Source organism: Phacochoerus africanus, chromosome 3 (assembly GCF_016906955.1).
Source record: "Phacochoerus africanus isolate WHEZ1 chromosome 3, ROS_Pafr_v1, whole genome shotgun sequence".
Lineage (NCBI taxonomy): Eukaryota > Metazoa > Chordata > Mammalia > Artiodactyla > Suidae > Phacochoerus > Phacochoerus africanus.
In genome coordinates, this window is record NC_062546.1 from 190,343,054 (window position 1) to 190,369,952 (window position 26,899).

Here is a 26,899-nt window from a genome sequence, read left to right on the forward strand (position 1 = left end):
AGATTTTGATAACTCTTGAATTAAGCTCATGGCCTGAGTTCTGTGCCATATGGTGGCACCATCATATGGTTTGGCATATTTGGATTACATATCTATAGCTTTTTCAGAACTCTGAAAGTTATAAAACCTATTATTTAGATTCTAGAATCTAGGAGGTAGCTCATGCTTATCTTTGGAGAGTAAAATTCTTAATAATTGTAATCCAGCTCCTGGCCAAATTCTCACCTGTCTTCTCACCCCCAGAGAGCTTTTGAAGTCATTGGAGCTCCCCGTGCTGAGCATTTCATGGGGGTGCAGAGCCAGGTGGGAATTTGGGATGACAGAAGTTAATTATTTTTAAATTCAGTTTGCTTTATCCATCAAAACAAGAATTTATTTCTCTGGTCCAGTTTGGAATAGGACACTAGAGGGCAGTATTTACCTGCTTTTCCATTTTTATCTCCATCCAACCTCTTGTTTCTAGAAATCACGTAAATGTTATATGCATTTTAAAAAATGAATATAGTTAGATGGTTTTAAGGTTTGTGAGGCATGTGTTAATGATGCAGCCATGTTTGAGAACAGTGTATATATTTTTGCAGTGAGAGCAGCTTCTTATCTATATATAATTGGGGATTTGGGGTCTGATTTAAGTTGGCAAAAATTCAAAGAGGCACTTTTGGTAAGAACAAATGAAATGCTGAAAGCCATGCCGTGCCAGTGCGCACTGAACAGAGGGACTTTGGTGAACAGTATAGCTAGTCCTCACCTCGTTGTATAAATAGAGACTTGTTTACTTTGCTTATCTGATTTAGATGCAGCAATTCAAATTGAACAACTAGTTCTTTTAGCTTGGGCCTGGCAGGTTTCTGTTTGTGAGTCGTTTAGTAACTGATACTGAAATCCAGGAACTCTTAAGTAGAGGGAAAGTAAAATTGTGGTATCACTTTTACCTGACACTAAGCTAAATTGTAAACTAACATCTAAATTAAGTAAATGAAATCTGTGAATGAGTTATTAATATACATGCCTTTGGCCAGAAAGTTGGCTTTTAAGATCCCATCAAACCCTGAGTATTTTTTAAAAGACTCCCCCCATTACAGTTAAAGATTCAGCAAAAGATTTGGGTTGTTATAGAAGATATCACAAAATAACTAATTTTCAAAATAGACTTTTCACTTGAAAGTCACTTTCTAGCTTTTTGTTAGAACCAAATAGTTTACATACATAGCTTTCTGGTTGGTCAAAATTTGAAACACATCCTGGCTTCTTTCTAGAAATTAATATTTTTGTTATATTAAAAGCTATTTGTATGTTTTTTTTATTTTATCAGGTTATTCTTGGAAACTATAATTGGCTGTCCTATGAAGAAGTCTTTGTTAGAGCTTCTAATTTTGGAAATGGCTTACAGATGTTGGGTCAGAAGCCGAAGACCAACATTGCTATCTTCTGTGAGACCAGAGCAGAATGGATGATCGCTGCACAGGCCTGCTTCATGTATAATTTTCAGCGTATGTGGGCTTTCTCTTCTTTAAAGTGTGGACTTAAATGTTGTGGGAGAGATGATACTAACTCCTTTTTTTTTTTTTTTTGGTCTTTTTGCCTTTTCTTGAGCCGCTTCTGCAGCATATGGAGGTTCCCAGGCTAAGGGTCTAATGAGAGCTATAGACGCTGGCCTACACCAGAACCACAGCAACCTGGGATCTGAGCCGTGTCTGCGACCCCACGCCACAGCTCACAGCAATGCCGGATCCTTAACCCACTGAGCAAGCCCAGGGATCGAACCCGCAGCCTCATGGTTCTTAGTCGGATTTGTTAACCACTGTGCCACAACGGGAACTCTAACTTCTTATCATAAATATTTACTCCCAAGAGATTAGAATTCTGATACAGCTTTTCACTTTGTATCCAATCAGTGGGTAACCCTTTGTTATAACTTAGAATTATTGTCTGTTTTGGAAAAGGAACCAGTTATAGAACAAATGAGACTATGCAGTAAGGAGACTTGAACCTATTTATAGGGGACTTTCGGGGTCTAGGAAACTAGATCTACACAATGGGTCGTTTGCTCTGCTTCCACCTCTCAGAATTCCCTCTTGAAGTTAGTGTCATTTTCTTATGTCACTTCCTTTTTTTCTTTTCGGCTTTTTAGGGCCACACTCAGGGCATATGGAAGGTCCCAGGCTAGGGACTGAATTGGAGCTATAGCTGCCGGCCTAGGCCACAGCAACACAGGATCTGAGCCACGTCTGCAACCCACACCACAGCTCAGCTCACCGTAACTCACTGAGTGAGGCCAGGTATTGAACCTGCATCCTCATGGGTCCTAGTCTGGTTCATTAACCACTGAGCGATGAAGGGAACTTCCTGTTATGTCACTTCTGTCAGTAATGGCTGAGCTAAAACACTTCCAGTACTCAAACCTAGCTGCTGTGTCAAAAGATAGAGAATTTTTATTATTTGAATAGAGGTCATGATGCCTCAGTCTGTGTGGTAGTCTTGAAAGATTAGTCCAGAGGTCTTGATGCCAAATATGGTGTTAAATATTATCTTTCAGGTGAAGCAGAAAACCGTACTTTTACCAGATTTCTGGCTGGAAGTGTCTCCACTTTTTGTTTGTTTTTTTAAACTGGCATACCCTTTTGTTTTCACAGGTTTGGGTTTACAGTATGTTTTAAGAAGCTTTAATTATCTCTTAAAGGCACTTTTCTTTCCTGAGTTAGGCAGAAAGCAAATAAACATCCTCCTTTTATTATTATTTAATTGTAAGATTTCTAAGAATGTTTTTCTTTAGATTTTTCTATTTTAGAATAAGCAATACTACCACCTGTTCATGCTATTTTCTTAACGTATAAGATCTTAAATACAATATTCAATGTGTTATCTTATGGGTGTATTTTTCATATTTTAGTATCAAGTAATTAACAACTAAGACTTTGACATTTTAGATGTCAGATATAATTCAACATGATGGTCTCAGAGTAGCCTCTGTAGATGAAACAAAATAAGACAAACATTTAAAACTTTGAAAATACTGGAGTTCCCGTCGTGGCGCAGTGGTTAACGGATCCGACTAGGAACCATGAGGTTGCGGGTTTGATCCCTGCCCTTGCTCAGTGGGTTAACGATCTGGCGTTGCCGTGAGCTGTGGTGTAGGTTGCAGACGCTGCTCGGATCCAGTGTTGCTGTGGCTCTGGCGTAGGCCGGTGGCTACAGCTCCGATTCGACCCCTAGCCTGGGAACCTCCATATGCCGCGGGAGCAGCCCAAGAAATAGCAAAAAGACAAAAAAAAAAAATTTAAAATACTGAAATTTGGGGAGGGATTACAGAAAGATGAGTAGGTCATAATGTTGATTATGTTTTAGAAAAACAGCATAGTTAGATCGCAAACTATGGATATAACAATTTACGGTATAGTATACTCCATTAGGATTCATGTCTGTGATCAGAGGCTTTATTTAATTGCATTTAGTACTTCCATGAAATGTTCAAATATTTGACATGTCCTTCTTTTCCCTGTAGTCGTTACGTTATATGCTACTCTAGGAGGTCCAGCAATTGTTCATGGATTAAATGAAACAGAGGTGACCAACATCATTACTAGTAAAGAACTCTTACAAACAAAGTTGAAGGTGAGGACTCGTTTTCTAATAACTGCTCCATACTTTAGAATTTTCAGTGTCGGGAGCTCATTATTGATACTTAGTTCTTTTATGAGCTTTAAAATCCTTACTATCTTTGTTACTTTTGGGAATATCATATTTTATTCTCCTTTAGAAAAGTAAAAGTGGGTTTCATATATATTTATAAGTAGTACAGCTACAAATTCATTGTTATTATGTCCATATCTAAGGTGAAGGGATTTCTGCTTTTCCTTACTATATGTTCTCTATTTTCTAGCCTATTTTTAATAAATTTGAAATTATAAGGGTTTTAAACTAGTGGTTCATTTATTTCTGAAGCATTGAGTCATTATGAGTTTCAGACTTTTTAAAGGGAAGAAAAGGACTTTATGAAACATTAGGAGAAAGAGGTTTCTTTGGTCAGCTCCCTATGAAAATGATAATATCTGATCTGATTTTTTTTTTTTTTTTCCTCCTGCATCCATGGCATATGGAAGTTCCTGGGCTACTGTTCCTGGGCCAGCATTTGAAATGGTGCCGCAGTGACCTGAGCAGCTGCAGTGACAACACCAGATCCTCAACGCACTGTGCCACAAGGGAATTCTTTCTTTTTTTTTTTTTTTTTTAAATACAAATTAATAAGAGAATTCCCTTCCTGAATTTCCTTCCTGTCCACCCTCCCCCGCATCTTTCTTTGCCTCTTCCAAGCATGAGGAACATTTGGCTACTCTGTAGTTCAGGGTTTGTTTACATGCCCACTTCGTAAGGAACTAACTTTCTTGATTAGGATTTTTACCAAAGGACAGGGCTATACACAGTAAATCTAATGTTAAAGTAAAGCGGTAACTTACATTTCAGGCCAGCAGCTCTCTATCTGAAAAAAGGAATATTCATTCCAGTATATCCCACTCTTGATTTTTTTTTTTTTTTTTGTAGGCAAGAAATTACTTTAATAATTTGCTGAATACTTTTGTTGTGTCCTGGACTGTTTGCCAAGCTGTTTCGTGAGGATTGATGATGAGTGTAATGAATGCTTGTGTCTTTCCAGGATATAGTCTCTCTAGTGCCACGCCTGCGGCACATCATCACAGTGGATGGTAAGCCCCCGGCCTGGTCGGAGTTCCCCAAGGGTGTCATCGTGCACACCATGGCTGCAGTGCAGGCTCTGGGAGCCAAGGCAAGCGTGGGTACGTCGTGGTTTCCCACTTCCTTGTGTACATTCTGCAATGACCATGTTCTCCAGAAGTGCTCCGAATATTTGATTCTAAAGTTAGATCGAGCGACAAACCAGTCAGTTCTCTAGACCATCACTTAGGGAAGAAAGGTCACCCTAAGTATGCTTTCCTCTGGCCTTTAAAGAAAGGCTTAAGGAAAAATACGAACATTAATTTATTACTATTCTAAAAGTAGTATGTATTTGAAATTAATTTAAAATACTTTTTACATTATACGTTTTTCCCACTTCCTTTTTACTGATTATTTTGGATTATTATTATTATTTTTGTCTTTTTGCCATTTCTTGGGCTGCTCCCGCGGCATATGGAGGTTCCCAGGCTAGGGGTCGAATAGGAGCTGTAGCTGCCGGCCTACGCCAGAGCCACAGCAATGCGGGATCCGAGCCGCGTCTGCGACCTACACCACAGCTCACGGCAACACCGGATCCTTAACCCACTGAGCGAGGGCCAGGGATCGAACCCACAACCTCATGGTTCCTAGTTGGATTTGTTAACCACTGTGCCATGATGGGAACTCCTGTTTTGGATTATTTAGTCTTACCTATAATGCCATTAAACTTGTCCTGTGTGAATTATCTATAAGTATTAACAGCTAGAGTGGCTAAGCCTGGATCCTTCCTTTTATTTTCTGCTCCCTCTGCCATGTCCAGAGGGGACATCTTTCTGTCCTCCAAATTTCCCACCCAGGTGTGGTGACTCTGGAAATTTCCACTGTCAATGAAATGTCAGAAAATGTTAGAAAAAGTAGTGATGTTTAGGATGTCACAAAAGCTGTTAGGATGTTGGGACTGTACTTCCTGTATTTTATTATAGGTAAAAATAGAGTGATGAATTAAATATAAGCATTTGCTCTGTTTGAAAATGGGGTATTGCCTAGGTTAATTTTGGGCATATTGAATTTAAGGGCTAATAGGACATTCAAATGTAGGTATATAGTAGGGAATGGCACATGGAAGTCTAGTACGCTGCAGTTAAGTTTGGAGTTAAAAAAATTTTGAAGCTAGAAACAGACTTTTTTTCCCTTTTTTTTTTTTTTTGGCTGCCCAGTGGCATATGGAGTTCCCAGACCAGATCCAAGCCACAGTTGCAACCTATGCTGTAGCTGCAGCAAAGCTGGATCCTTTAACCAACTGTGCCAGGCCAGAGATTGAATCTGCATCCTGGTGCTGCAGAGATGCTGCTGATCCTGTTGTACCATATTGGGAACTCCTAGTAAAAGATTTTAATTAAAACTGGGGGTATAGGTGGGATCAACCCCAGAGAAAAGTGCCTCTAGAGGATACTGAGAATTGGTCCAAGAGGAAGGAAGAAACATGCCTTGTGCGGCTCATGAAAGTTGAGGGAAGGGAGCCTCTCAGTGAGGCAGGAGTTTTTAGTAGGACCAGATGCACTGGAGAAACCTAATGACACAGGGATTGCAAAAGCACCATTGGACTTCTTAGCAAATGTCACTTTAGAGACAAGTAAGAAGTGGCAATGGAGAATGGTGCCATGGGGTAAAGGAGTGAACAGTGAATTAAGAAGCAAGAGTTTGAATAATAACAATTGTCAAGATATATATCTTGGCAGGGAAGAGAGAAAGGGTTAACTTGGAAACATAATTAAAATGTTTTCCCCTATTTATTTAAGAAGTCCACGTTTAGGGTAATTACAAGATTAATTCAGATCAACAGTGCCATCCATGGCCCACATCTCTCTCTGTAGGATAGGATGTAGGCTGCTGTTCTTAGGCTTGTTTAAGTGGGGGCGTTGTCTTCTAGTCCAGGATTCTGAATGTAGCTGAGCTAATTTCACCACTGGGAAGCAGAGAACATTTTTAAGCAACATCTAGGTGCCCTAGTCTAGCCACCCTTATTTCTTAGTTGAGTTGCTGAAAGAGCCTTTTGCCTCTCTACCTCTTTTCTTAAGTTAGGTCGTTACACAACAGCCATATGGTCCTTGTCACAGGTAATGACAAGCCCCTGTTGAGAACAACATTGCTTTTCACCCAGAGTTGAAATACAGAGTCCTCACTTTTCTCACAGGCTTCTGAGACTGTACATGATGTGGTCTTGGGGGCTTCATCATCTTCATTTCCTGCCACTTTGCTATCACCTTCTCACCTTATCTCTCTTCATTTTTTTAAATAGCTCTTGTAACATAGATGTCCATATGTCTTTCCCAATATAATATGTCTCTCATGTGCAGGGGCTTGATCTGTTTTGTTGACCTTTGTATGACTATAATGAATATTTGTTGAATTGAGTTAAATTTGATTATGAAAAAAATTGTTAATGTTGTTAATTGTTAAACAATGAAAAGAATCGCTGAGTGTGTGTGTTTTTTTTCCTCCAATTCAGAAAACAAACCTCAGAGCAAACCGATGCCCCTAGATATTGCGGTGATCATGTATACAAGTGGATCCACAGGACTTCCAAAGGGGGTCATGATCTCCCACAGTAACATCATTGCTGGGATTACTGGAATGGCAGAAAGGATTCCCGAACTGGGGTACGTCATCATTACGAAATGTGGAGGAGTCCAGTATTTGGTATCTGTTATGGACAGTTGTGTCATCTAGTAGTATATGGTTAAATTAATCCTTCAGAGTCTGTTTACAGTCAGCAGTTCTTCAAAAAAAGGACCTTAAAATTATGAAATAACAATTTCATAATTTTATAGTTGTGCAGTTTAAAATATAGTTTATAGGTAACATTCTTAATATTTACTTTTTACTTTAAAGCGCAAATTTTAAGTGAGTTAAATGCCTTAAATTATTTTAATCAGTTGATGTTACCTCTAGTCATTTTTTAAACCTAAATATATAATAAGTGAGCAAATAATATATCCAGTAAGTATTTATTGAGCTTCTGTATTTGGGTTTTCTTTGACTTTTATTTTTATGACACATTCTAGTAGTAGCAGGGGGGATGTGGGGTGTATTGGAATGGGATGTAGCCCAGTGGAGGAAACCAGACGGGAATTTTTTTATGTGCACGTGTGTATGCATACATCTTATTACATAAGGCATAAATTAATTCTCAGAACAAGAATCTCTTTTTGTAAAATTCCTGGTAGAAAGTTTTGGATTCTGTTTGAGATTTCTGTTTGATAGCCCGTTAACTTTATTTTTTTAATTTTTAAAGTTTTTCTGATAGGCAAGAAATGGATTTATTAGCATAGGACACTTGTGAGAGATGCAAGAGGGCAGGCACGGAAGCTCTGGACACCCCCCCCCCCCCGGTTAACTTTAAAGACTAGTTCCTCCTTGGAGGATTTCTCCCCCCCCCCCACCGCCCCAAGACCATATTTCTTCTGCCTCAGTGCTTTGCTTCTGCAGCACTTACAACTTGAAAGCATCTTCCAGTAGGACTGGAAACAAGAACCACTTCCTTAGTGTCTGCCTCCTCAGTTGTAGGTTGAGCTGATACCCTAAGTGTCTGACACATACACGTGCGCGCACACATGCAAGGAGCCCATATTGACTCCTGAGGACCCTCCCATGTGCCTTTTCTTCCTCCTCTTGCAGTCACTCTCAGCAGAAACAGGACCTAACCATTGTTTCCTGTATCTACCTTTCCTTTTAGGGAGAAGGATGTTTACATTGGATATTTGCCTTTGGCCCATGTTTTAGAATTAAGTGCTGAGCTTGTCTGTCTTTCTCATGGATGCCGCATTGGCTACTCTTCACCACAGACTTTAGCAGATCAGGTAATTAAATGTTCGTGTCTTGAGATACTAGAAAATCATAATTATCTTTAATACATTTTTTAGTCAGTATGACAATATGGTCTAAGGATGACAGTTAATCATGTACTACTTAGAATATGAGTGAATTAAATGATGAATTTGTAATGTGCTTTTTGATTTATGAGTTCCATTGGATTTTTAAAATAAGGATTATCTTACATAGATCACTTTGTTCTCTCTCTAGTCTTCAAAAATAAAAAAAGGAAGCAAAGGGGATGCATCCATGTTGAAACCGACACTAATGGCAGCCGTTCCGGTAAGGATTGACCATTAATCCACAGTGAGTGCAAGAAAGTATCTGCAGAACGTAGATAGTAGTAGAAAAGATACTGTCGAGAAGGTAGTTTACGTAGGATTTATTCCTTATTGATTTTATTGCCTTGAGCTCTACAGGAGTTATTCAGTCTTGTTTTACTTTTTTTTCTTATTTATTAAACACTAACTTAGTTTCAGCTTCCATATGATGTTACCAGCTCCTCTCCCTAAATGGTTTCTTGAGTAAATCATTTTTGTGATAGATGTTTGCTATTAGTAGAAACCTGAAGCCCAGCAGGAAATTGGAGGGAAGTTTTGAGATCATGTCCTTCTAAGCAAATCATATAATTACCTCCTGAGTCCTTAGGGAAAATCTGGACTAGACACCAAAAAAAGTGACAGAGAAGTTGGCGCAACTTTGAAGCACTGTGTGTCTTAATTTAATACCAGCCATAGGGAGGGGCCTGGAAATAAGATCAGTAGAAATGGGATAGCAATGATTTTCTGTTCCCTTAATTTAAATTTTACGTGCTTTCTGATTTTGTTTGAAAGTATTGGGAAGTATAATCAGATACCTGAGTGTTCACATCCAAGCACAATTACATAGTTATTCCAAAATCAAATGTAAATGACCAGTAATTTTGGAGTTTCGGTGGGTATGTAGTTTCCTTAGTAGTATCTTTCTTTAAAATTTTAGTTAAATGTACACTGAACTGTTAAATATCATTTAAAATTATAAAGAGAAACTATTTCAAGTCGCTAGTGTATATTTCATAGTAATAGTCCTAGCAAACAAAATGCAGTGCAGAAAAGGAAATTTTCCTCGATGTAGCCTTAAAAATCAAACAAGCAACCAAAATAACCCCATGGTCTCACTGTGAGGAAAGAATGTAATACTCTATATCTTTATAGGATAAAATTATGAGAATTTTAAAAAGCATAAAGTTGGTCATTTATTTAGTGAGTTTAGTTGTTAGTTCAGAATAAATAAGATAAGCAAAACAGTATAAAGAATCAGTAGTGGCATATTGCTGCCTTAGATTTTTAATATCCTCCCCCCCTTTTTTTTTACTACTATTAAAAATTACTTTGGCAAAAATCTCATTTTTAAACTAATTGTTGCTTTATTTAAAAAATGTATTCTTGATAGAATATATCTTTTAAAATGCCTCTATTGATGGAAGTAGTAATCTGATGTTAAGATTCTAAATAAAGCATCTGATAGCATTATCAACTGTATTAACTCTTTTATATATCTAGGAAATCATGGATAGGATCTACAAAAACGTCATGAATAAAGTGAATGAAATGAGTAGTTTTCAACGCAATCTATTTATTTTGGCATATAATTACAAAATGGAGCAGATTTCAAAAGGGTGTAGTACTCCGCTGTGTGATAGGTAAGTAAAGGCTCTCCTTCTCTTTGATGGTTTGATTGCTTTGTTCACACTAATAGTGCAATTGATTGAGATAGTTATAAGAAAAAAATGTATCTTAAAGAGTGAAAGGGATTCTAAGAAAAAACTCTCATCTTGAGTAAAAATATGAGCAATTAAAAAAAGATTGCAGAGGGAGGGAGTGGTAGGGATCGGGAGCTTGGGATTATCAGACGCAATTTAGAATAGATTTACAAGGAGATCCTGCTGAGTAGCATTGAGAACTATGTCTAGATACTCATGTTGCAACAGAAGAAAGGGTGGGGGAAAAATGTAATTGTAATGTATACATGTAAGGATAACCTGACCCCCTTGCTGTACAGTGGGAAAATAAAATTAAAAAAAAAGATTGCAATATTATTTGAAAGAAATTTTCACTAGAAGTCACACTGTATTAATAGTGTACTAATATTTTCTGTGGACACTTAATATGATTTTAATTATTTTGAGAAGTAATTTCTCTTTGAATGTGAATATAAAATGGCAGCCAAATATGATTAAATATTTAGTGTTTAAAGTGTTAAGTGAGTTTTACCACAGACTGTTACTATTTTTTTTTTTGTAACACTAATACAGTAAGTAGATTTAATTATATAATAGTTTGGGAATTAGAAAATAAAAGTATGACATTCAAATTTTTTTTTATGGGAATATTAGTATAGTTTCCAGATGTTTCACATTATTTGAAACTTTCAGGTTTTTTTTTTTTTTTTCTGTCTTTTCAGTGAGATATGTAACTACTTTTCGTGAGCCACACAGGAAGCCCGGGATATGTAACTACTTTTTAAAGCCTATTAATATGTATTTGAATGATTGCCTCCTGGTCTTTGCCTTTTTCAAAGATATTAAAGTACAAAGCAAAACCCTTCCCCCAATCAGGGTGGTAAGCAATATTTTAATTAGTGTTTTTTTCAGAAACCTTTTTTTCTTTCAGGGCTGCATGCACAGCGTGTGGCTATTTCTAGGCTAGGGGTCGAATTGGAGCTGCAGCTGCTGGCCTATGCCACAGCAGTGCAGAATCTGAGCTGCAGCTGTGACCTATGATGCAGCTTGCAGCAACACCAGATCCTTAATCCACTGAGTGAGGCCATGGATCAAACCCACATCCTCATGGACACTATGTCAGGTTCTTAACCCAGTGAGCCACAACGGGAACTCCTAAATGTAACTTGTATACATACTGGTGAGCCAAAAAAATCTGTGTGACTTGCTTTATTGTGGTGTTAACTTTCTTGTGGTGGTCTGGAGCTGAACTCCAAATGTCTTTGAGGTGTACCAGTGTAACACAAATGGGAGATTAGTCTAAATGATCTGGAAAATCAGCTTTAAATTCTGTGATTAATCTTAGATTTTTTTTTTTAAGGTTTATTTTCCGGAAAGTTCGAAGCTTGCTGGGTGGAAATACTCGGCTTCTGTTATGTGGAGGTGCTCCTCTTTCTGCAGCCACACAACGATTCATGAATATCTGTTTTTGCTGTCCCGTTGGTCAAGGATACGGACTCACTGAATCTTCTGGGGCTGGAACAATTACAGAAGGTTAGTGTTGTCCACAAAGTGGTGTGTCCAACAGAGGCTGGGCTACAACTCCAGGCATTTTTTGGTATGGGTTGGTTTTTTGTTTTTTTGTTTTTTTTTTTTTGCAAATATATAGGAGAAGAATAGTTAAAATATTCGTGTAAATTCCAAGTACTGTGATTGTTGATACCAGTTTTTAGGCTCTTATTAGATGTATCTAGTTGTCAATAATTCATCTAGAGGAGTTGTTCATGTTAAACTATGATATGTAGTATTAAAAACTACTTAGCATTCTGTGAAAGAAGTTTTAGTGACAAGCATTGGCTGTTTTGTATACACTTATCTTTTTACATCAGTTACTGAATTTCTTTTCATGTAGAAAAATTAATGTGTTTTGTTTAGTTGCTTATGTTTATTAAGGCTCACATTCAGAAATGTTTATGGGGGAGTGGTCTGTATTAAATGCAGAGAGAAACTAGATTCAGGTCTAGAGAATGTAGTTTCCAGAGTTGATCATGGTGGTGTGGTTGAGGGGGCGATTGAGAGAACTCCCTGGTGCCTCTTGCCCTTTCGTGGAAGAGAGTTACTGTGTTTTCCAATAGCAGAAAAAACTGTGCTTCTACTTGGTATTTTCTAGATACTGATAGACACTAAACTGCATAACTTTACATTTTCCCCTGCTTACTGTGAGTGCTTTTGTGCACCACTTATGCCAGGTTTATCACGCATTACTTCTGTATTTTCCTATCTTCAGTTGTCTTCTCTATACTTCGTGTATTTTTGGAAGCTGCTTCTAAGTCTTGTTTTGCAGGAAGGAAATAAGCAATCTTAAAAAAGCATGCCTATTCGATTACTGAGGAATCTTAATTTCTTCTGTTTTTAAGGTTTCCATTGGATATGATTAATCAGTTACAATTTATGTTGTAACTAAAATATTCTGTAAAGGAGTTCCCATTGTGGTGCAGCAGAAACGAATCTGACTTGTAACAATGAGGTTGCAGGTTCAATCCCTGGCCTCTCCCAGTGTGTTAAGGATCTGGCATTGCTGTGGCTGTGGCATGGGCTGGGAGCTGTAGCTCCAATTTGACCCCTAGCCTGGGAACCTCCATATGCCATGGGTATGGCCTTAAAAAAGCAAAAATAGATAAGTAAAATGAAATAAAATAAAATATTTTGTAAAATATTAAATTTGAGCCTTTTATTTCTTTTTCTTTTTTTGCTTTTTAGGGCTGCACCTGCAGCATATGGAGGTTTCCAGGCTAAGGGTCGAATTGGAGCTGTAGCTGCTGGCCTATGCCACAGCCACAGCAACACGACATCCAAGCCGTGTTTGCGACCTATACCACAGCTCATGGAGTTTCCCAGATCCTTAACTCACTGAGCGAGGCCAAGGATCGAACCTGTGTCCTCATGGATGCTAGACAAATTCGATAACTGCTGAGCTGCAGTGGGAACTCCTGAACCTTTTATTTCTGATATTTGAGTTACCTTTGAAGAAGAAACCTAACGCAGTAGTAATTCTTAATGGTGGGTTCTTGTCCCAGATCCTCAAAAGTTAATAATCTTAATTCATAGCCTAGTCTCTGAACTCTTACTGTGCATAATCCGATGTGGGGGAGGCATCAGAGGTTTCACTTTGTAATAGTGACATGAGGGAGAAGATTGGGTTATTGTACTGTATATAGAGGTAGAGGTATATATTATACTTGGAAAAGAAGAGGTTATTGTACTGTAAATCTGTTTGGTTTTATAAGAAAATGGAATTGGTGTAAACCATTGTGCTCCTTTATTCTTTGTGATAGGGAAGGCAACTTCAACTAGCAGCTACTTAGATAAGTAAAGTGAGCCCTGGTGTAGGAAAAGGTGATGGGTAAAGAATGGGGGTATTGAGGGGAACTATAGCAGGTTTGCTCCCTCCTTGAGGGGCCGTAGTTGTTGCCCAGTGCTAGCAATGTGGGCTCATTGTTCTTGGAGATTCCTTGCTTATACGTAAAACATCTTGACTTTTAAATCTCTATAGCCAATTCATATTAAAAAATAAAACAGGAGTTCCCGTCACGGCGCAGTGGTTAACGAATCCGACTAGGAACCATGAGGTTGCGGGTTCGATCCCTGCCCTTGCTCAGTGGGTTAATGATCCGACGTTGCCGTGAGCTGTGGTGTAGGTTGCAGACGCGGCTCGGATCCCGCGTTGCTGTGGCTCTGGCGTAGGCCGGTGGCTACAGCTCCGATTCGACCCCTAGCCTGGGAACCTCCATATGCCGCAGGAGCGGCCCAAGAAATAACAACAACAACAATCACAACAACAACAAAAAAGACCAAAAAAAAAGACAAAAAAAATAAAACAGAACAGAATACCTCAGTGTGGACCACACAGTCTGGTTCACCAGTGTGCAGCTTCTGCTTTTAAGGATTTTCTAGGGAATATCTAAGCTTTGGGATAAATCATTGTTTTTTGGTATTTAGAAAATGAAGCAATTTATTAACTACTGTAATCAGATACTTTTTTTTGTTTGCATCTTAGTGTGGGACTACAATACTGGCAGAGTGGGAGCACCATTAGTTTGCTGTGAAATCAAATTAAAGAACTGGGAAGAAGGTAACAATCTAGTTTAACCACAGAGCATTTATTTGTACGATGTTAAACTTTAAAATTAGAATTGTGCTTCATTTCCTTCCTTAGAATATAAAATCACACTCAAGTGCTTACTTTTGTCCTTTATAATAGAAATACATTATCTAGAGCTATATGACTGCATTTATTTGGTTGTTTCAAAGATGATTTTTGAAGAATTGTAATCGTTTCTGTTTTGCTTATTTTATTACATAAATGCAAGTAAGAATAATGAGGAAAGCTTGAGAAATGTACTAAATTATGCCCATAACTTATAAATGATCATAACTTTATTTTGTAGAATCAAGATCATAAAATTTATTCTCTGAAATTGAAGATTTTTACCTGTTTTTCTCTTTTTTCTTTCTCTTCTCTGAGGGCTTAAACCTAAAATTATCAGAAGGAAATTTTCACTATAGTTCTATAAAAATCTATTGCTCATGCCATTTAAATATTTGGCACTTTTATTTTTTTATTTTTATTTTTTGTTTTTTTAAGGGCCACACCATGGCATATGGAGGTTCCCTGGCTAGGGGTTCAGTTGGAGCTGTAGCTGCCAGGCCTACGCCATAGCCACAGCAACGTGGACCTGAGCTGTGTCTGTGACCTACACCACAGCTCACAGCAACTCTGGAGCCTTAAACCACTGAGCAAGGGCAAGGATCGAACTTGGGTCCTCATGGATGCTAATCAGTTTGTTTCTGCTGAGCCACAATGGGAACTCTAATACTTGGCACTTTTAAAGATTAAAAGTAATGCTATTAACATGTACATATTATCTGTGATTTGTTTGGGTGCACTTTATTTTATTTATACAAAGAGATTTTAAGGCCTGGGTGTCATTTTTCACCTGCCTTTTAGCAGAATCAGTGAAAATGTTTAATAACCTTTAACTTAGAACCATTCTGAAATTATCTCTAAGGAATAAATCCTCTAAATATATAGTAATTTGATTTTATATATTCTCACTAAATGCATGAGTTAATTCTTTTATCAGTTAATTAGTATCATATTTCAGAATTTCTACAGAATTCTTAAAGGAATTAACCTGTATAATATACATATAATTATTTCATACTATTGATGCTGGATGTTTGGGTTCAATTTTTTTCCTGGAATAGTAGTTTAAAAACAGAAGTGTTTATAGGTTAAGCAACTGAAAATTTGCAACTGGTTTTGTCTTTGAGCTTTGTTCATAGTGTCTGCTTTATTTCCTTTGGGAAAGCCCAATTGGATCAAAATCAGATGTCTTTATTAGAAACTAATAGTTTCAAATATTCATTTGATGTATGTAGGGAAAAAACATTGAATTGACTATAAATTATTCTATTAGGTGGATACTTCAATACTGATAAACCACATCCCAGGGGTGAAATTCTTATTGGTGGCCAAAATGTGACAATGGGATACTACAAAAATGAAGCAAAAACAAAAGCTGATTTCTTTGAAGATGAAAATGGACAGAGGTGGCTTTGTACTGGAGATATTGGAGAGTTTGACCCTGATGGTTGTTTAAAGATTATTGGTGAGTCAGCTCATACTCCTTTTTTTTAAGTGGATGCTTCTGAAATAACTTTTCAAAAGAGACTGTATATTTAGAGACGCTGTTTAATAACAGAAGAATTCATCTTTATGTGATGGTGTGGTCTCTGTTGCATCATCCTTAGAAAATAAAAATTTATACTAGAGACTGCGGAATTTAAGGCTTGACATACTGTGAGGTCTTAAAATCTGTTCAGTAGCAGTGGTATTCTTAATTACTGTTAGATAATCCTTAAAAAGTCCAGTTCTTAATAGGGAATATTCATTTTTATGAATCCTTTGATATCTAGAGGTATTGGGCTGTCTCCTGTGAGAATTAAGGAAGGCCTGACAGCTCTGTCTTAGGACCCATAGGGTCAAAAAATACCTTCCCTGCTTCTCCTCCTAGGTTCTTTCCCTCAGTTAATGGCATTTCTAGCCCAGTCGTGCCATCTAGATACTGGGAGGAGATGAGGGCCTCTTCAGCTGCTAGCTCCCCATGTCTAACCCATATCCCACTGTTTTACCTTATGAAATGTGCCTCAAGGTCATTCCCGTCTGTATGTCCCTCTTTCTGTGATCACAGGTGAGGCCTGTGCTGTCACCCTATTACAAGAAGTTCTTTTTTGTTGCCATGCTTATCCCCACTAAATGCACCTGCTCATTGCTACCACATGATTACTCAATGCCTAAATCACTGCGCTGCTTTCCTGCTGAAAACCTTTTAGTGGCTCCCAGAGGCTCAGTTCATGGTGCTCTGTTAGGTGGCCCTGTTTGCCCTGCTACCTCTATCTCCATTGCTTCCTCCTTTTTTATACTGCAGTACTTCCATACCTCTGTTCTCTGCCAGTGCTGTTCCACTTGGCTACTGCTCAGTCTTCCCTTAAGACTCAGCTCAGACCTCACTTGTAGAAATTCTTTCAGAATCAGCAGGTTGGAGAGTCTTAACACTTAGTACTACCGTATTGTATTGAAGCGATATTTTTTTTTCCCCTCCTGCTTCTCTCCAGATAGAATGTGAGCTTTCAGATTGGGCATTGAGTATATGTTCTGGTGTTAATGTATACCAGGAACATAATCTATTCAGCAGAGCATAACCTAAGGCCCTGATGATGGGTCCCTTAATCAGAAGCTAATTTTTTCAAAAGAGTATATTTAGTAGTACAGAAACTAGGGCCTGATTTTGTTATGTGTTTTTAATTTTAGCATAACTATTATAATGAACTTAATTGATAACAAATGACTTGGGGAATGGCCAATATTTATATGTATTAAAGGTGTATTAATATTATCCTCCAATGCACCCCACCCCCCGGCCTTGTTTTGCACAGATCGTAAAAAGGACCTTGTAAAACTACAGGCGGGAGAATATGTTTCTCTTGGGAAAGTTGAGGCAGCTTTGAAGAATCTTTCACTAATAGATAACATTTGTGCATATGCAAACAGGTAAGAAAGTAGAATTCTTGCTATTTTACTTAAAACATTTGGTGTGCTGTTGGCATTTCCTTCCTGTATGGGCCTTCTTTGTAAAATTATACCAAGAACTCTTTCTTCTTATCTGTTATCTCTGGGAATGACCTCTTCTCATTAGCCAGTAGCTGATTCTTTGCTTGCAAGTCTTCCTCGTCTTATCTTTCTCTGTCCCTCTTTTCTGTTTTACATCTCACTGCAGTGTCCTGTGTGACAGGGAGGTGAAGAAAATAAAATCTTCTTCCCTGCTGCTTTGACCTTAGATACCGGCCTGTCCTTCTGCACAGGGAAGCTTCCCATAGCCAGTCCAGAGGAGAGGGGAGTAAAGAAGGAAGTTGGGGGTGGGGTCAGTGAGCATTGCTCTGCTCGGTTCTTACTGCCCTCCTGTAAATTTGAACCTGCTTATTAGCACGTTACCTAGAACTTAGGGCTTCCTTTCCTCCTTAAGCTACATTATTAACACATAGCATCTCTAGCCCATGATGATATAGAGGCAGCTGGGAAGGAGAGTTTAAAGTTACAATCTCAGAAATGCATTATTGGGAAATGTGCTGGAATTTCTGATTGGTACTTTGATTATTTTTTTCCATAACAGTATTGCATGTGGCAAATATTCTCCATTGTTAATGATTGGATGTTTTGTGGCCAGCCTAGGAACCTTAGTATAGAAGTTGACTTAATACTTATTATGGAGGAAAAAAATCGTATACTACAAGAACCATTTTAAAAATAGAATTTGAGGTACAGCCCATGTTAAAGATTTACTACATTGATTTATAAATGATTCTGACCTTTGTTCGTCATGAAGTATTTTCTTTAGTGATGCTATAGTTCCAGATTTTCTTGTGTGATATTCACCAGAACCATTCTTCTCCTTCTGATATTGCTGCCATTTCTTCAGGTTGCTGCCTACGGTGGGCCTACTCAGAGTCCCTCTCGAACACAAATTCTCATAACAAAAGAAGAAATATACACCATCACAGTATTTCGATTTGCTGCCATATTTTTTTAGGAATAGTTTTATTTACATTAGCTTTTATTTTTGTTTAGCCTATTGGTGTGATTTGTTGATTTTTTTTAAAAGATAGATTTTCTAACTTTGTCATTTTCTTTTAAAAACATAATTTATGATAGTTATACATAGTTGAAATTTATCATAAAATGTCAGATTAAGGTTTATTTAGCAATGACTTCTGCCAAAGCATCGGAATGTGTTATGAACCAGACAGTAAAAGTGCCTGTTGTGTGAACTAAGTGCGGCTGTACCAAATATACCTCATGCATTTTAACATAGTAAATGTCAGTGTAATTAGAAACTGCAGTTAACATGATGTGCCATTTAGAGCCTTAGCTAAGTTATCCTTCATGTATTACAGTTACCATTCTTATGTCATTGGATTTGTTGTGCCAAATCAAAAGGAACTAACAGAACTAGCACGAAAGAAAGGACTTAAAGGGACTTGGGAGGAGCTGTGTAACAGTCGTGAAATGGAAAATGAGGTACTTAAAGTGCTTTCTGAAGCTGCTATTTCAGGTGAGTATGTGTTCAACTGATTCTAAGAACTGAGATGGGAAGAGAGTACTTAAAATGTATTTATCCTGTGGTGTTACAAGAGCTTAGGTTGCATTTCCTGCTTAGAAACCAATCATATTTTCCTACCATTAGTAGGGAGAGGACCATGCTTATCAGCGCCCCATTCAGGCCCTCTAGGGACACACACATCATCATCGCCCACCACTGGTGCATGTATCAGAAGATTGTCTTGTCGAAAGCTTCTGTTTTCTGGGTTGTCCCCTTTTCCACTCGTCTCGGCTGTTTCCAAGGCCCTGCTCAGCTTCCTGGACACCACAGCCTACAGTGAACATCCAGGACTCTTTTCTGCACTATTGATGTGCTGCTAGGTTGTTATCATATGTCGTTTATCCGCCCTCCCCCTGCCCCCCTTTTTGTGTGTGTATTGGGGGATGGGTGCAAAGAGTCCAGATTAGTGTTGTTGGTTTCATGAAAACAGTTATACCTCTGAGTTATCAGCGTTAAGTATAATAGCAGTATGTGTTTTTATTCTCCTTTGATATGTTATTCAAGATTATGAAATATCTAAATTGCATTTAATCAGATGAAATCATTCTGATCCTTTATTTCTGTGACAATTATGTTTTGTAGTATGCCAGCTTGAAGGTAATTTTCAATGTTTCTAAGTAACTTAAAAACCTTGGACTGATGCTAAACTTAAAAACCTTGGACTGATGCTAAATTGAGTTAATTAATGGATATTATATTAGAAAGCCTACATATCTTTATGCATAGTTGATGGAGTATTGAAGCAAGGTGGAATACTGAAATGATAATTAAGCATAATTTAAAATTATATACTTTTGCTTTTTTAAAATGTTATGTATATTTTAACAGCGTCAAGATACAATTCACAATCATACAACTCACCCATTTAATGTACAACTCAGTTGGTTTTAGTATATTTACAGAATTGTACAGCTGTCACCATTGTCAGTTTTAGAACACTGTCGTCATCCCAAAAAGAAGTGCTGTATCCATTAGCTGTCGCTCCTCATCATACCTCAGACCTCCTAGTCCTTGGCAACCACTAATCTATCTCTCCGTTTCTATGGATTTGCCTGTTCTGGAGATTTTATATAAGTAGACTCGTATTTTTTTTTTTTTTTGTGACTTTTTTTTTCCTTAGCATGTATGCATGTTTTCTTGTTGGAGCACGTATAAACACTTCATTCCCTTTTATTGCCAAATAGTATTTTGTTATCTATTCATCAATTGATGGACACCTGGGTTGTTTCCACTTTCAGCTGCTAATTAATAATGCTGCTCTGAACATTTACATACAAGTTTTATGTTTTTTGGGGGTTCTTCTTTTCTTTTTTGTTGTTGTTGTTGTTGTTTTGTTTCAGGGCCATACCTGTGGCATATGAAAGTTACCAGGCTAGGGGTGGAATTGGATCTGTAGCTGCTGGCCTACGCCACAGCCACAGCATCACCAGATCTGAGCTGCATTTGCAACCAAAGCCAGAGTTCACGGTGACACCAGATCCTTAATCCACTGAGCAGGGCCAAGGATCTAACCTGTCCTCATGGATGCAAGTCGGATTTGTTACTACTAAGCCATGACGGGAACTCCTCTTTGCCCATTTTGAAGTGAGGTTATTTGTCTTTTATTATTGAATTGTATGAGTTCTTTATATATACTACATTTAAGTCCATTGTCAGATAAGTGCTTTGTAAGTATTTTCTACCATTCTTTAGGTTGTGTTTTTACTTTCTTGATAGTATCTCTTTTGAAACACAGCAGTTTTAATTTTTATTTCTTTTTGTTGCTGTGCTTTTTCTTGTCATATCTAAGAAACTGTTGCCTAATCCAAGTCACAAAGAAATAGCCCTATTCTAAGAGTTTTATAGTTTTAGCTCTTATATTTGGGCCCTTAAGCCATTTTGAGTTAATTTTTATACATGATGTGAAGAAGGGGTGCAGCTTCATTTTTAAGCAAAATCTATACAAGGTTTACACCAGAGATACAGAATCAGTAGGTTAACTGTATTAACTTATTGCTAGGAATTGGCTTGCATAATTATTGGGGATTGGCTTGACAAAAGTTGGAAATCTGTAGGGCAGACTATTGAGAGGGTGGACTGGAACTCTTAGGCACGAGCTAAAGCACCTGTCCACAGGCGGAGCTGCTTCTGATTTGGGGAAGCCCCAGCTCTGCTCCCATGGCCTTTCAGCTGAGTTAATATCTGCAAAGCACTTTGAGAGCAACACCTAGATTAGTGTTTACTTGAAGAACTGGGACTAGCACAGACAATACGTAAAACTGACCGTCACAGTCCACCCGTTGTCAGTTTGGCACCCACTTATGTTTCCTCAAGCCATAGTTAATTTCCAAGTAAAAACGTTAACAAAGTCAGACTATCACTAATATGCATCTGTCCTGCATACACCTGAAGGACATCAGCCTTTTCGCAGAAGAGAATACACCCCTTGAGTGCTTGTTACTCTTCCCCTCTGATATCCTGTGCCTTAAATACTGTGATATAAAGTTAGCTTATTCATGCATATTATGATAGTAGGAGGGAAGAAAATGAAAATATTTGCTTAACGTATATACAAACATATTCACAAAATAAGGAAGAAATCCTCATAATTATTACAGTCCTCATTTCTCCAATTGCTCATATTGATTATATGACCGGTTGGAGAAGTACGGTTTATTTTTCTAAAACCTAGCCTAGATGATATCACTGTGCATCTATCTGGTCATAGAGTGTAATGCTGAGCATTTAAAACCTCAGGTTTTCCAGTGCTTGCTTGTGAGTCTTCCCCATGTCTCAGTAGTATCACACTCATGTGTCTTAGGTGCTGTGGTCCCTGCCTTACTGCTTTTCCCTCTTGGAAACCACTCCTGAAATATTTTTAATTTTCGAAGACTAAAACCTTGTTTTCTATCTCTCTCTCTCTCTTTTTTTTTTTTCTTTTTAGGGCTGCATTTGTGGCATATGGAGGGTCCCAGGCTAGGGGTCAAATCAGAGCTGTAGCTGTCAACCTATGCCACAGCCACAGCAATGGAGGATTCAGGCCGAGTGTGCGACTACACCACAGCTCACGGCAATACTGGATCCTTAACCCACTGAGCAAGGCCAGGAATCGAACCCGCAACCTCACCGTTCCTAGTTGGATTCATTTCCGCTGCCTCACAATGGGAACTCCATGTTTTCTATCTCTTTATTTTCACATGTTAGAGTAAATATATCACTTTTGTTCTCAAGGCACTTATATCTTTAAATTAGTGTTTTGTGTGTGTGTGTACACATATATATTATGGATAGGTGTTTACCTATTTCCTGATAGTATTCAGTTGAGAGCAGAAACTATTCATTTTTGTATTTTTAAAGAATGATTTTTTTTTTTTTTTTTTTTTGCTATTTCTTTGGGCCGCTTCCACGGCATATGGAGGTTCCCAGGCTAGGGGTTGAATCGGAGCTGTAGCCACCGGCCTACGCCAGACCCACAGCAACGCGGGATCCGAGCTGCGTCTGCAACCTACACCACAGCTCACAGCAACGCCGGATCGTTAACCCACTGAGCAAGGGCAGGGACCGAACTCACAACCTCATGGTTCCTAGTCGGATTCGTTAACCACTACGCCACGACGGGAACTCCCTAAAGAATGATTGTTAAAGCACTTTACACAGTAACTTTTTTCCAGTTAACATTTGTTAAGTGAGTACTGGAAAAATAAATCAGTCTTGCTAAGGAAATATGTCTCTCAAGACTGCATCTCTCTTCCCACCTTCTCGTCATCCCTCCATTATTGAGGATCTTACTGGGTATCAAACAGCATCTCAGGAAGATAGTAGTGAGCCAACATCCTTCCTCATAGCTTACAGGGAATATCCTGGTTCGGTGACAAGATTGTCTTTAAACTTGATATGATATCATTCTTTAGTTTCTAAACTGGTTTTTACAATAAATTGAAAGAAAACAAATAGGTGTAAAGTAAAAGTGACATTTCCTTTTCCTTAATCCTGCATGTTATCCCCTAGAGATGTATATAGTTTAGTTTGGTGTGTATTTTTGTCCTACACATTTAGTTCATAAAAATAAGTTTATCTAGTATTAAAAAATAAAACTTAAAAAATCTAACAGTATATTGTAATTATCTTTACACGTACCCAATAGATCTAACTCTATTTAATTTTTTTAGTTTTTATTTTATTTTTTATGGCCTCACTCATGGCATGTGGAAGTTCCTGGCCACGGATTGAATCTGAGCTGTAGCCGTGACCTACCCCACAGCTGTGGCAATTCTGGATCCTTTAGAACACTGTGCCAGGTGGGAGATTGAACCCACACCTCCTCAGTGACCTGAGCCACTGCTGTCAGATTCTTAATACATGGCACCGCGGCAGGAACTCCAAACTCATTTTATTTTTCTTCTTATTATTTTGTACTTATTTTTTGGCTGCACTGTGGCATGTGGAAGTTCCCAGGCAGGGATTGAATCTGTTGCCACAGCAGTGACCCAAGCTACTGCAGTGACAATTCTGGATCCTTAACCCACTGTACCACAAGGGAACTCCTGACTCATTTTAAATGACTGAATTGTGTACATTTTATGCTTATATTGTAATTTCTCCAACCTCATTCTATTGAGGGACATGTAGATGTTCTAGAGCTTTTTGCCATCATAATTCTCATACATACCTATTTTTTACTTCCAGTATGCCTAAGGGATAGATTGATTCGAAGTGAGGTTTATCAGCTGTTGGCTGCGCATTTTGATGGGTGCTCACAGACTGAGGAAGTTAAATTATTTGCTGAAAACTTTAATCAGTTTTCATGGCTTTGCATTTACTTTTATTTTCTTTCTATTTTTTCACCATCTCAGCAAGTCTGGAAAAGTTTGAAATTCCAGTAAAAATTCGTTTAAGCCCTGAACCGTGGACCCCTGAAACTGGTCTGGTGACAGATGCCTTCAAGCTGAAACGCAAAGAGCTTAAAACACATTACCAGGCGGACATTGAGCGAATGTATGGAAGGAAATAATTATTCTCTTTCAGCATCAGTTTGCTGCAGGGAGCTCAGATCAAATAGGAAAATACTTGAAATGCATGTCTCAAATTGTGAGGCAAACTCCATTCCTCCTGTTAAACCTAAACTGTTGTTTCTCATGACATCATCATTTTTAACTGACAGGATTAGTAAAATATTAAGACGGCAAACTTGTGTCTGTCTCTTCTTTCTTCCCCTCCTCCAAGTTACTTTACCACCTAGGACTGCACTTGTCAGCATGAAGACTTTTCCGAATCATATTGGGGGACAGTGATTTTAAAACCTCAAGTTTTTAAACATGATTTATATGTTCTGTATAATGTTCAGTTTGTAACTTTTTAAAGTTTGGATGTATAGAGGGATAAATAGGAAATATAAGAATTGGTTATTTGGGGGGCTTTTTTACTTACAGTATTTAAAAACGCAAGGGTATGGATGTGAAATTATGTGAATTTCATTCAAATGCTTATGAATCAAATCATTGTTGAACAAAAGATTTGTTGCTGTGTAATTATTGTCTTGTATGCATTTGAGAGAAATAAATATACCCATACTTATGTTTTAAGAAGTTGAGACCTTGTGAATATATGCCTGACAGTGTCTTCTTTATATATTTATTTTTGCTTAGAAAAAAAATGAAGTTTGGTTGGTGCTGCATGAAACAAAAGTAGCAGTAGAGGGTTATGGTCTCATAGTGAAGAAGGAAACACAGCAAGGATAGCACCAGAGGATAACTGATCTCTAGTAGCCACCATTGAAATATCCAGAGTCTTCAACTTTTAGAATTGGAAATAATTCTAAAAGGTAGGGTAGAATTTAAAAAAAAGGATGGGAAGTTATTCTTCATTTCATTGACCACACATACAATGAGTTGTCTATATTTGTGACACATTAATTATGGAAAATTATCTCACTCTTCTACTTTTAGTCTAGCTGTTTAGTCATATATCATTTCAAAAATAGGATTTTTTTTTCTTGGATTGTTTGCACTGAGTATTGTGTGTGTCTGTCAGTGTCTGTTTGTAGCTTATTAAAAAGGCACCTTATCCTTTTTACCATAAGCTTTCAACACTAGAAAATGAGAAATAATCTAGGATGCTTCTAAGAATAGCATTCTTACTATGATACATGAAAAGTTAACTTTATAATGAGGTGACTTAAGATTTAATTTACAGGCTTTTAATGTCAGTGTGGAAATTATTTGTGATTCTGAAAACATTGTATGATACATAGTCAATCTTTGCATATGTATTGCTTGTCTGTTTAAGTATTATCAAGAGTGATATTGTTCCAATTAAGATGTGTTCAGATTAGGATGTAAAAAAGTGATAGGTACCATGTTTTTCATGTCATATTAGTTATTTTCTTAATTACATCAGTTATTTCAGGCACCAAAAGGCAAAACAAGCGAGTAAAAAATATCCACGTAAAAAAATATGAACATAGATCTGCCCAGGCCAATGGGAGTGTTGAGGCCCTGGGACCTTATGGTTTTTGGTCACATCACGAACACATCCTATTTGGAGATACTGCAATTTTTTTTTCTTGTTTTAAACTTGTATTCTTGTATATATTTGTATTATGTTTGGAATGCTTTCTTGTCATAAATTTCACAGTTTGGAAAAACTGCCAAGAAGAAGCAAAAATAGGGAAAATTTAATGGACCCCTCTCTAAAAATGCTGTGATCTAAAAATTAAAGTCAGCTTGGGTGGAGAGAATGTGTTTCTGATGCTTTATCTTTAGAATAATTACTTGCTTTCAAATGATGTTTGAAAAAATATTTAGAAAAAAATGGTTCAGTGCCGCAAAGGAGAAATATCAGTGTAATTGTGACTGAAATAGTGTCAGTTGAATGTGTAGCTTATCACTGATTCAGAGTAAAAGTTGTTCCTTTTCAAAAACATCTAACAAGGCTGGCTTAAAATCTGTACGTTGTCCCCTTTTCATTTTTTAGTTTCCTTTCATTCCTGAAGTGTCAGATGCCACGGCAGAATTATGAAAATCCCTTTTGCATTAATTTCTGACCCAAGCCATCTTCAGTGACTTGAAAATATTATTATCCTTTCAAAAAAAAGTTAATTTTTTTTGGGGGGGGGGGAGCCACCCAACAACTGTAATTTTATTAGAAGAAAAATACTGATTTTACCAGGAGATACTTGGAGGGAAACTCAGGAATTTCAAAATAAATTGCTAGTGCTAATATATCTAAAAGTAGACTATATATTCTAAAAGAATGTTTTCTGAGAACTATTTTTTTTTTTTTCTGGAAGGAAGCTCTCTGAAGAACTTTCGAATCTCTCTAGTAAGTCTTGCAGTTCACATCTGATAGATTGTGAATTGCCACCTCCATTCCTCCCTGTCCTCTCCTCTCCCCATTATCCTCCTCCCCCAGCTGGTATTTCTTAGCTTAAACTCCTTTAAAAAGTTTTGACTGTGACCAGAACAAACCTGAAAGCATTACCTACTTCCTAAATACTATTTTAAGTCATGAATTTGATATCCATCATCTTTTAAAGCTTGTGGTTTTTTCAGCAATGTTTAAAGATAAACCTGGAATAACTTTGCTTCCAAGATACATAAGATTTTATAGTTTTTAAAGAATTACTCCCTGTGATACAACTTTAAAACTTAATCTCTGTGTGGCTTCTTTTGTAAGAAAAATGATGTACATCTGTGATGTTTTAAAGGGAGACACTTTTAAACAGTGTACATATCAGACCACACTGAATTGTAACGCACCCTTTCCATACTTGGTTACTCACTGTGAGTTCAATTTCAATGTATTCTTGGTTTATGCTGTTTCTGCTCGAGGGAGTGTGCATCAGAAGCAGTATAGCTACATGGTTTGAACTGTTTTATTTGTAACTTGACATGAAGTTGGAAGAATAAAGATATGTTAAAAATTTCTGATATTAAAACTCAATATTTTGTTTTTCTAAAGA

The 26,899-nt window shown here is 37.5% G+C and overlaps 1 protein-coding gene across 3 annotated transcripts in view; it reads left to right on the forward strand.

Annotated features, from left to right (window-relative positions):
- Positions 1–26,869, forward strand: part of ACSL3 (acyl-CoA synthetase long chain family member 3) — a 74,034-nt gene extending 47,165 nt beyond the window's left edge. For all 3 annotated transcript variants that reach the window (XM_047773629.1, XM_047773628.1, XM_047773630.1), the window contains 13 exons: positions 1,313–1,490; positions 3,503–3,612; positions 4,652–4,790; positions 7,178–7,328; positions 8,405–8,528; positions 8,752–8,823; positions 10,083–10,222; positions 11,622–11,794; positions 14,298–14,372; positions 15,721–15,912; positions 17,240–17,354; positions 18,755–18,912; positions 23,793–26,869. In XM_047773629.1, coding sequence (XP_047629585.1) covers positions 1,313–1,490; positions 3,503–3,612; positions 4,652–4,790; positions 7,178–7,328; positions 8,405–8,528; positions 8,752–8,823; positions 10,083–10,222; positions 11,622–11,794; positions 14,298–14,372; positions 15,721–15,912; positions 17,240–17,354; positions 18,755–18,912; positions 23,793–23,950 — 1,785 coding nt within the window. In that variant the 3' untranslated portion in view covers positions 23,951–26,869. The remainder of the gene's footprint in view (positions 1–1,312; positions 1,491–3,502; positions 3,613–4,651; positions 4,791–7,177; positions 7,329–8,404; positions 8,529–8,751; positions 8,824–10,082; positions 10,223–11,621; positions 11,795–14,297; positions 14,373–15,720; positions 15,913–17,239; positions 17,355–18,754; positions 18,913–23,792) is intronic.
- Positions 26,870–26,899: the final 30 nt, after the last annotated feature.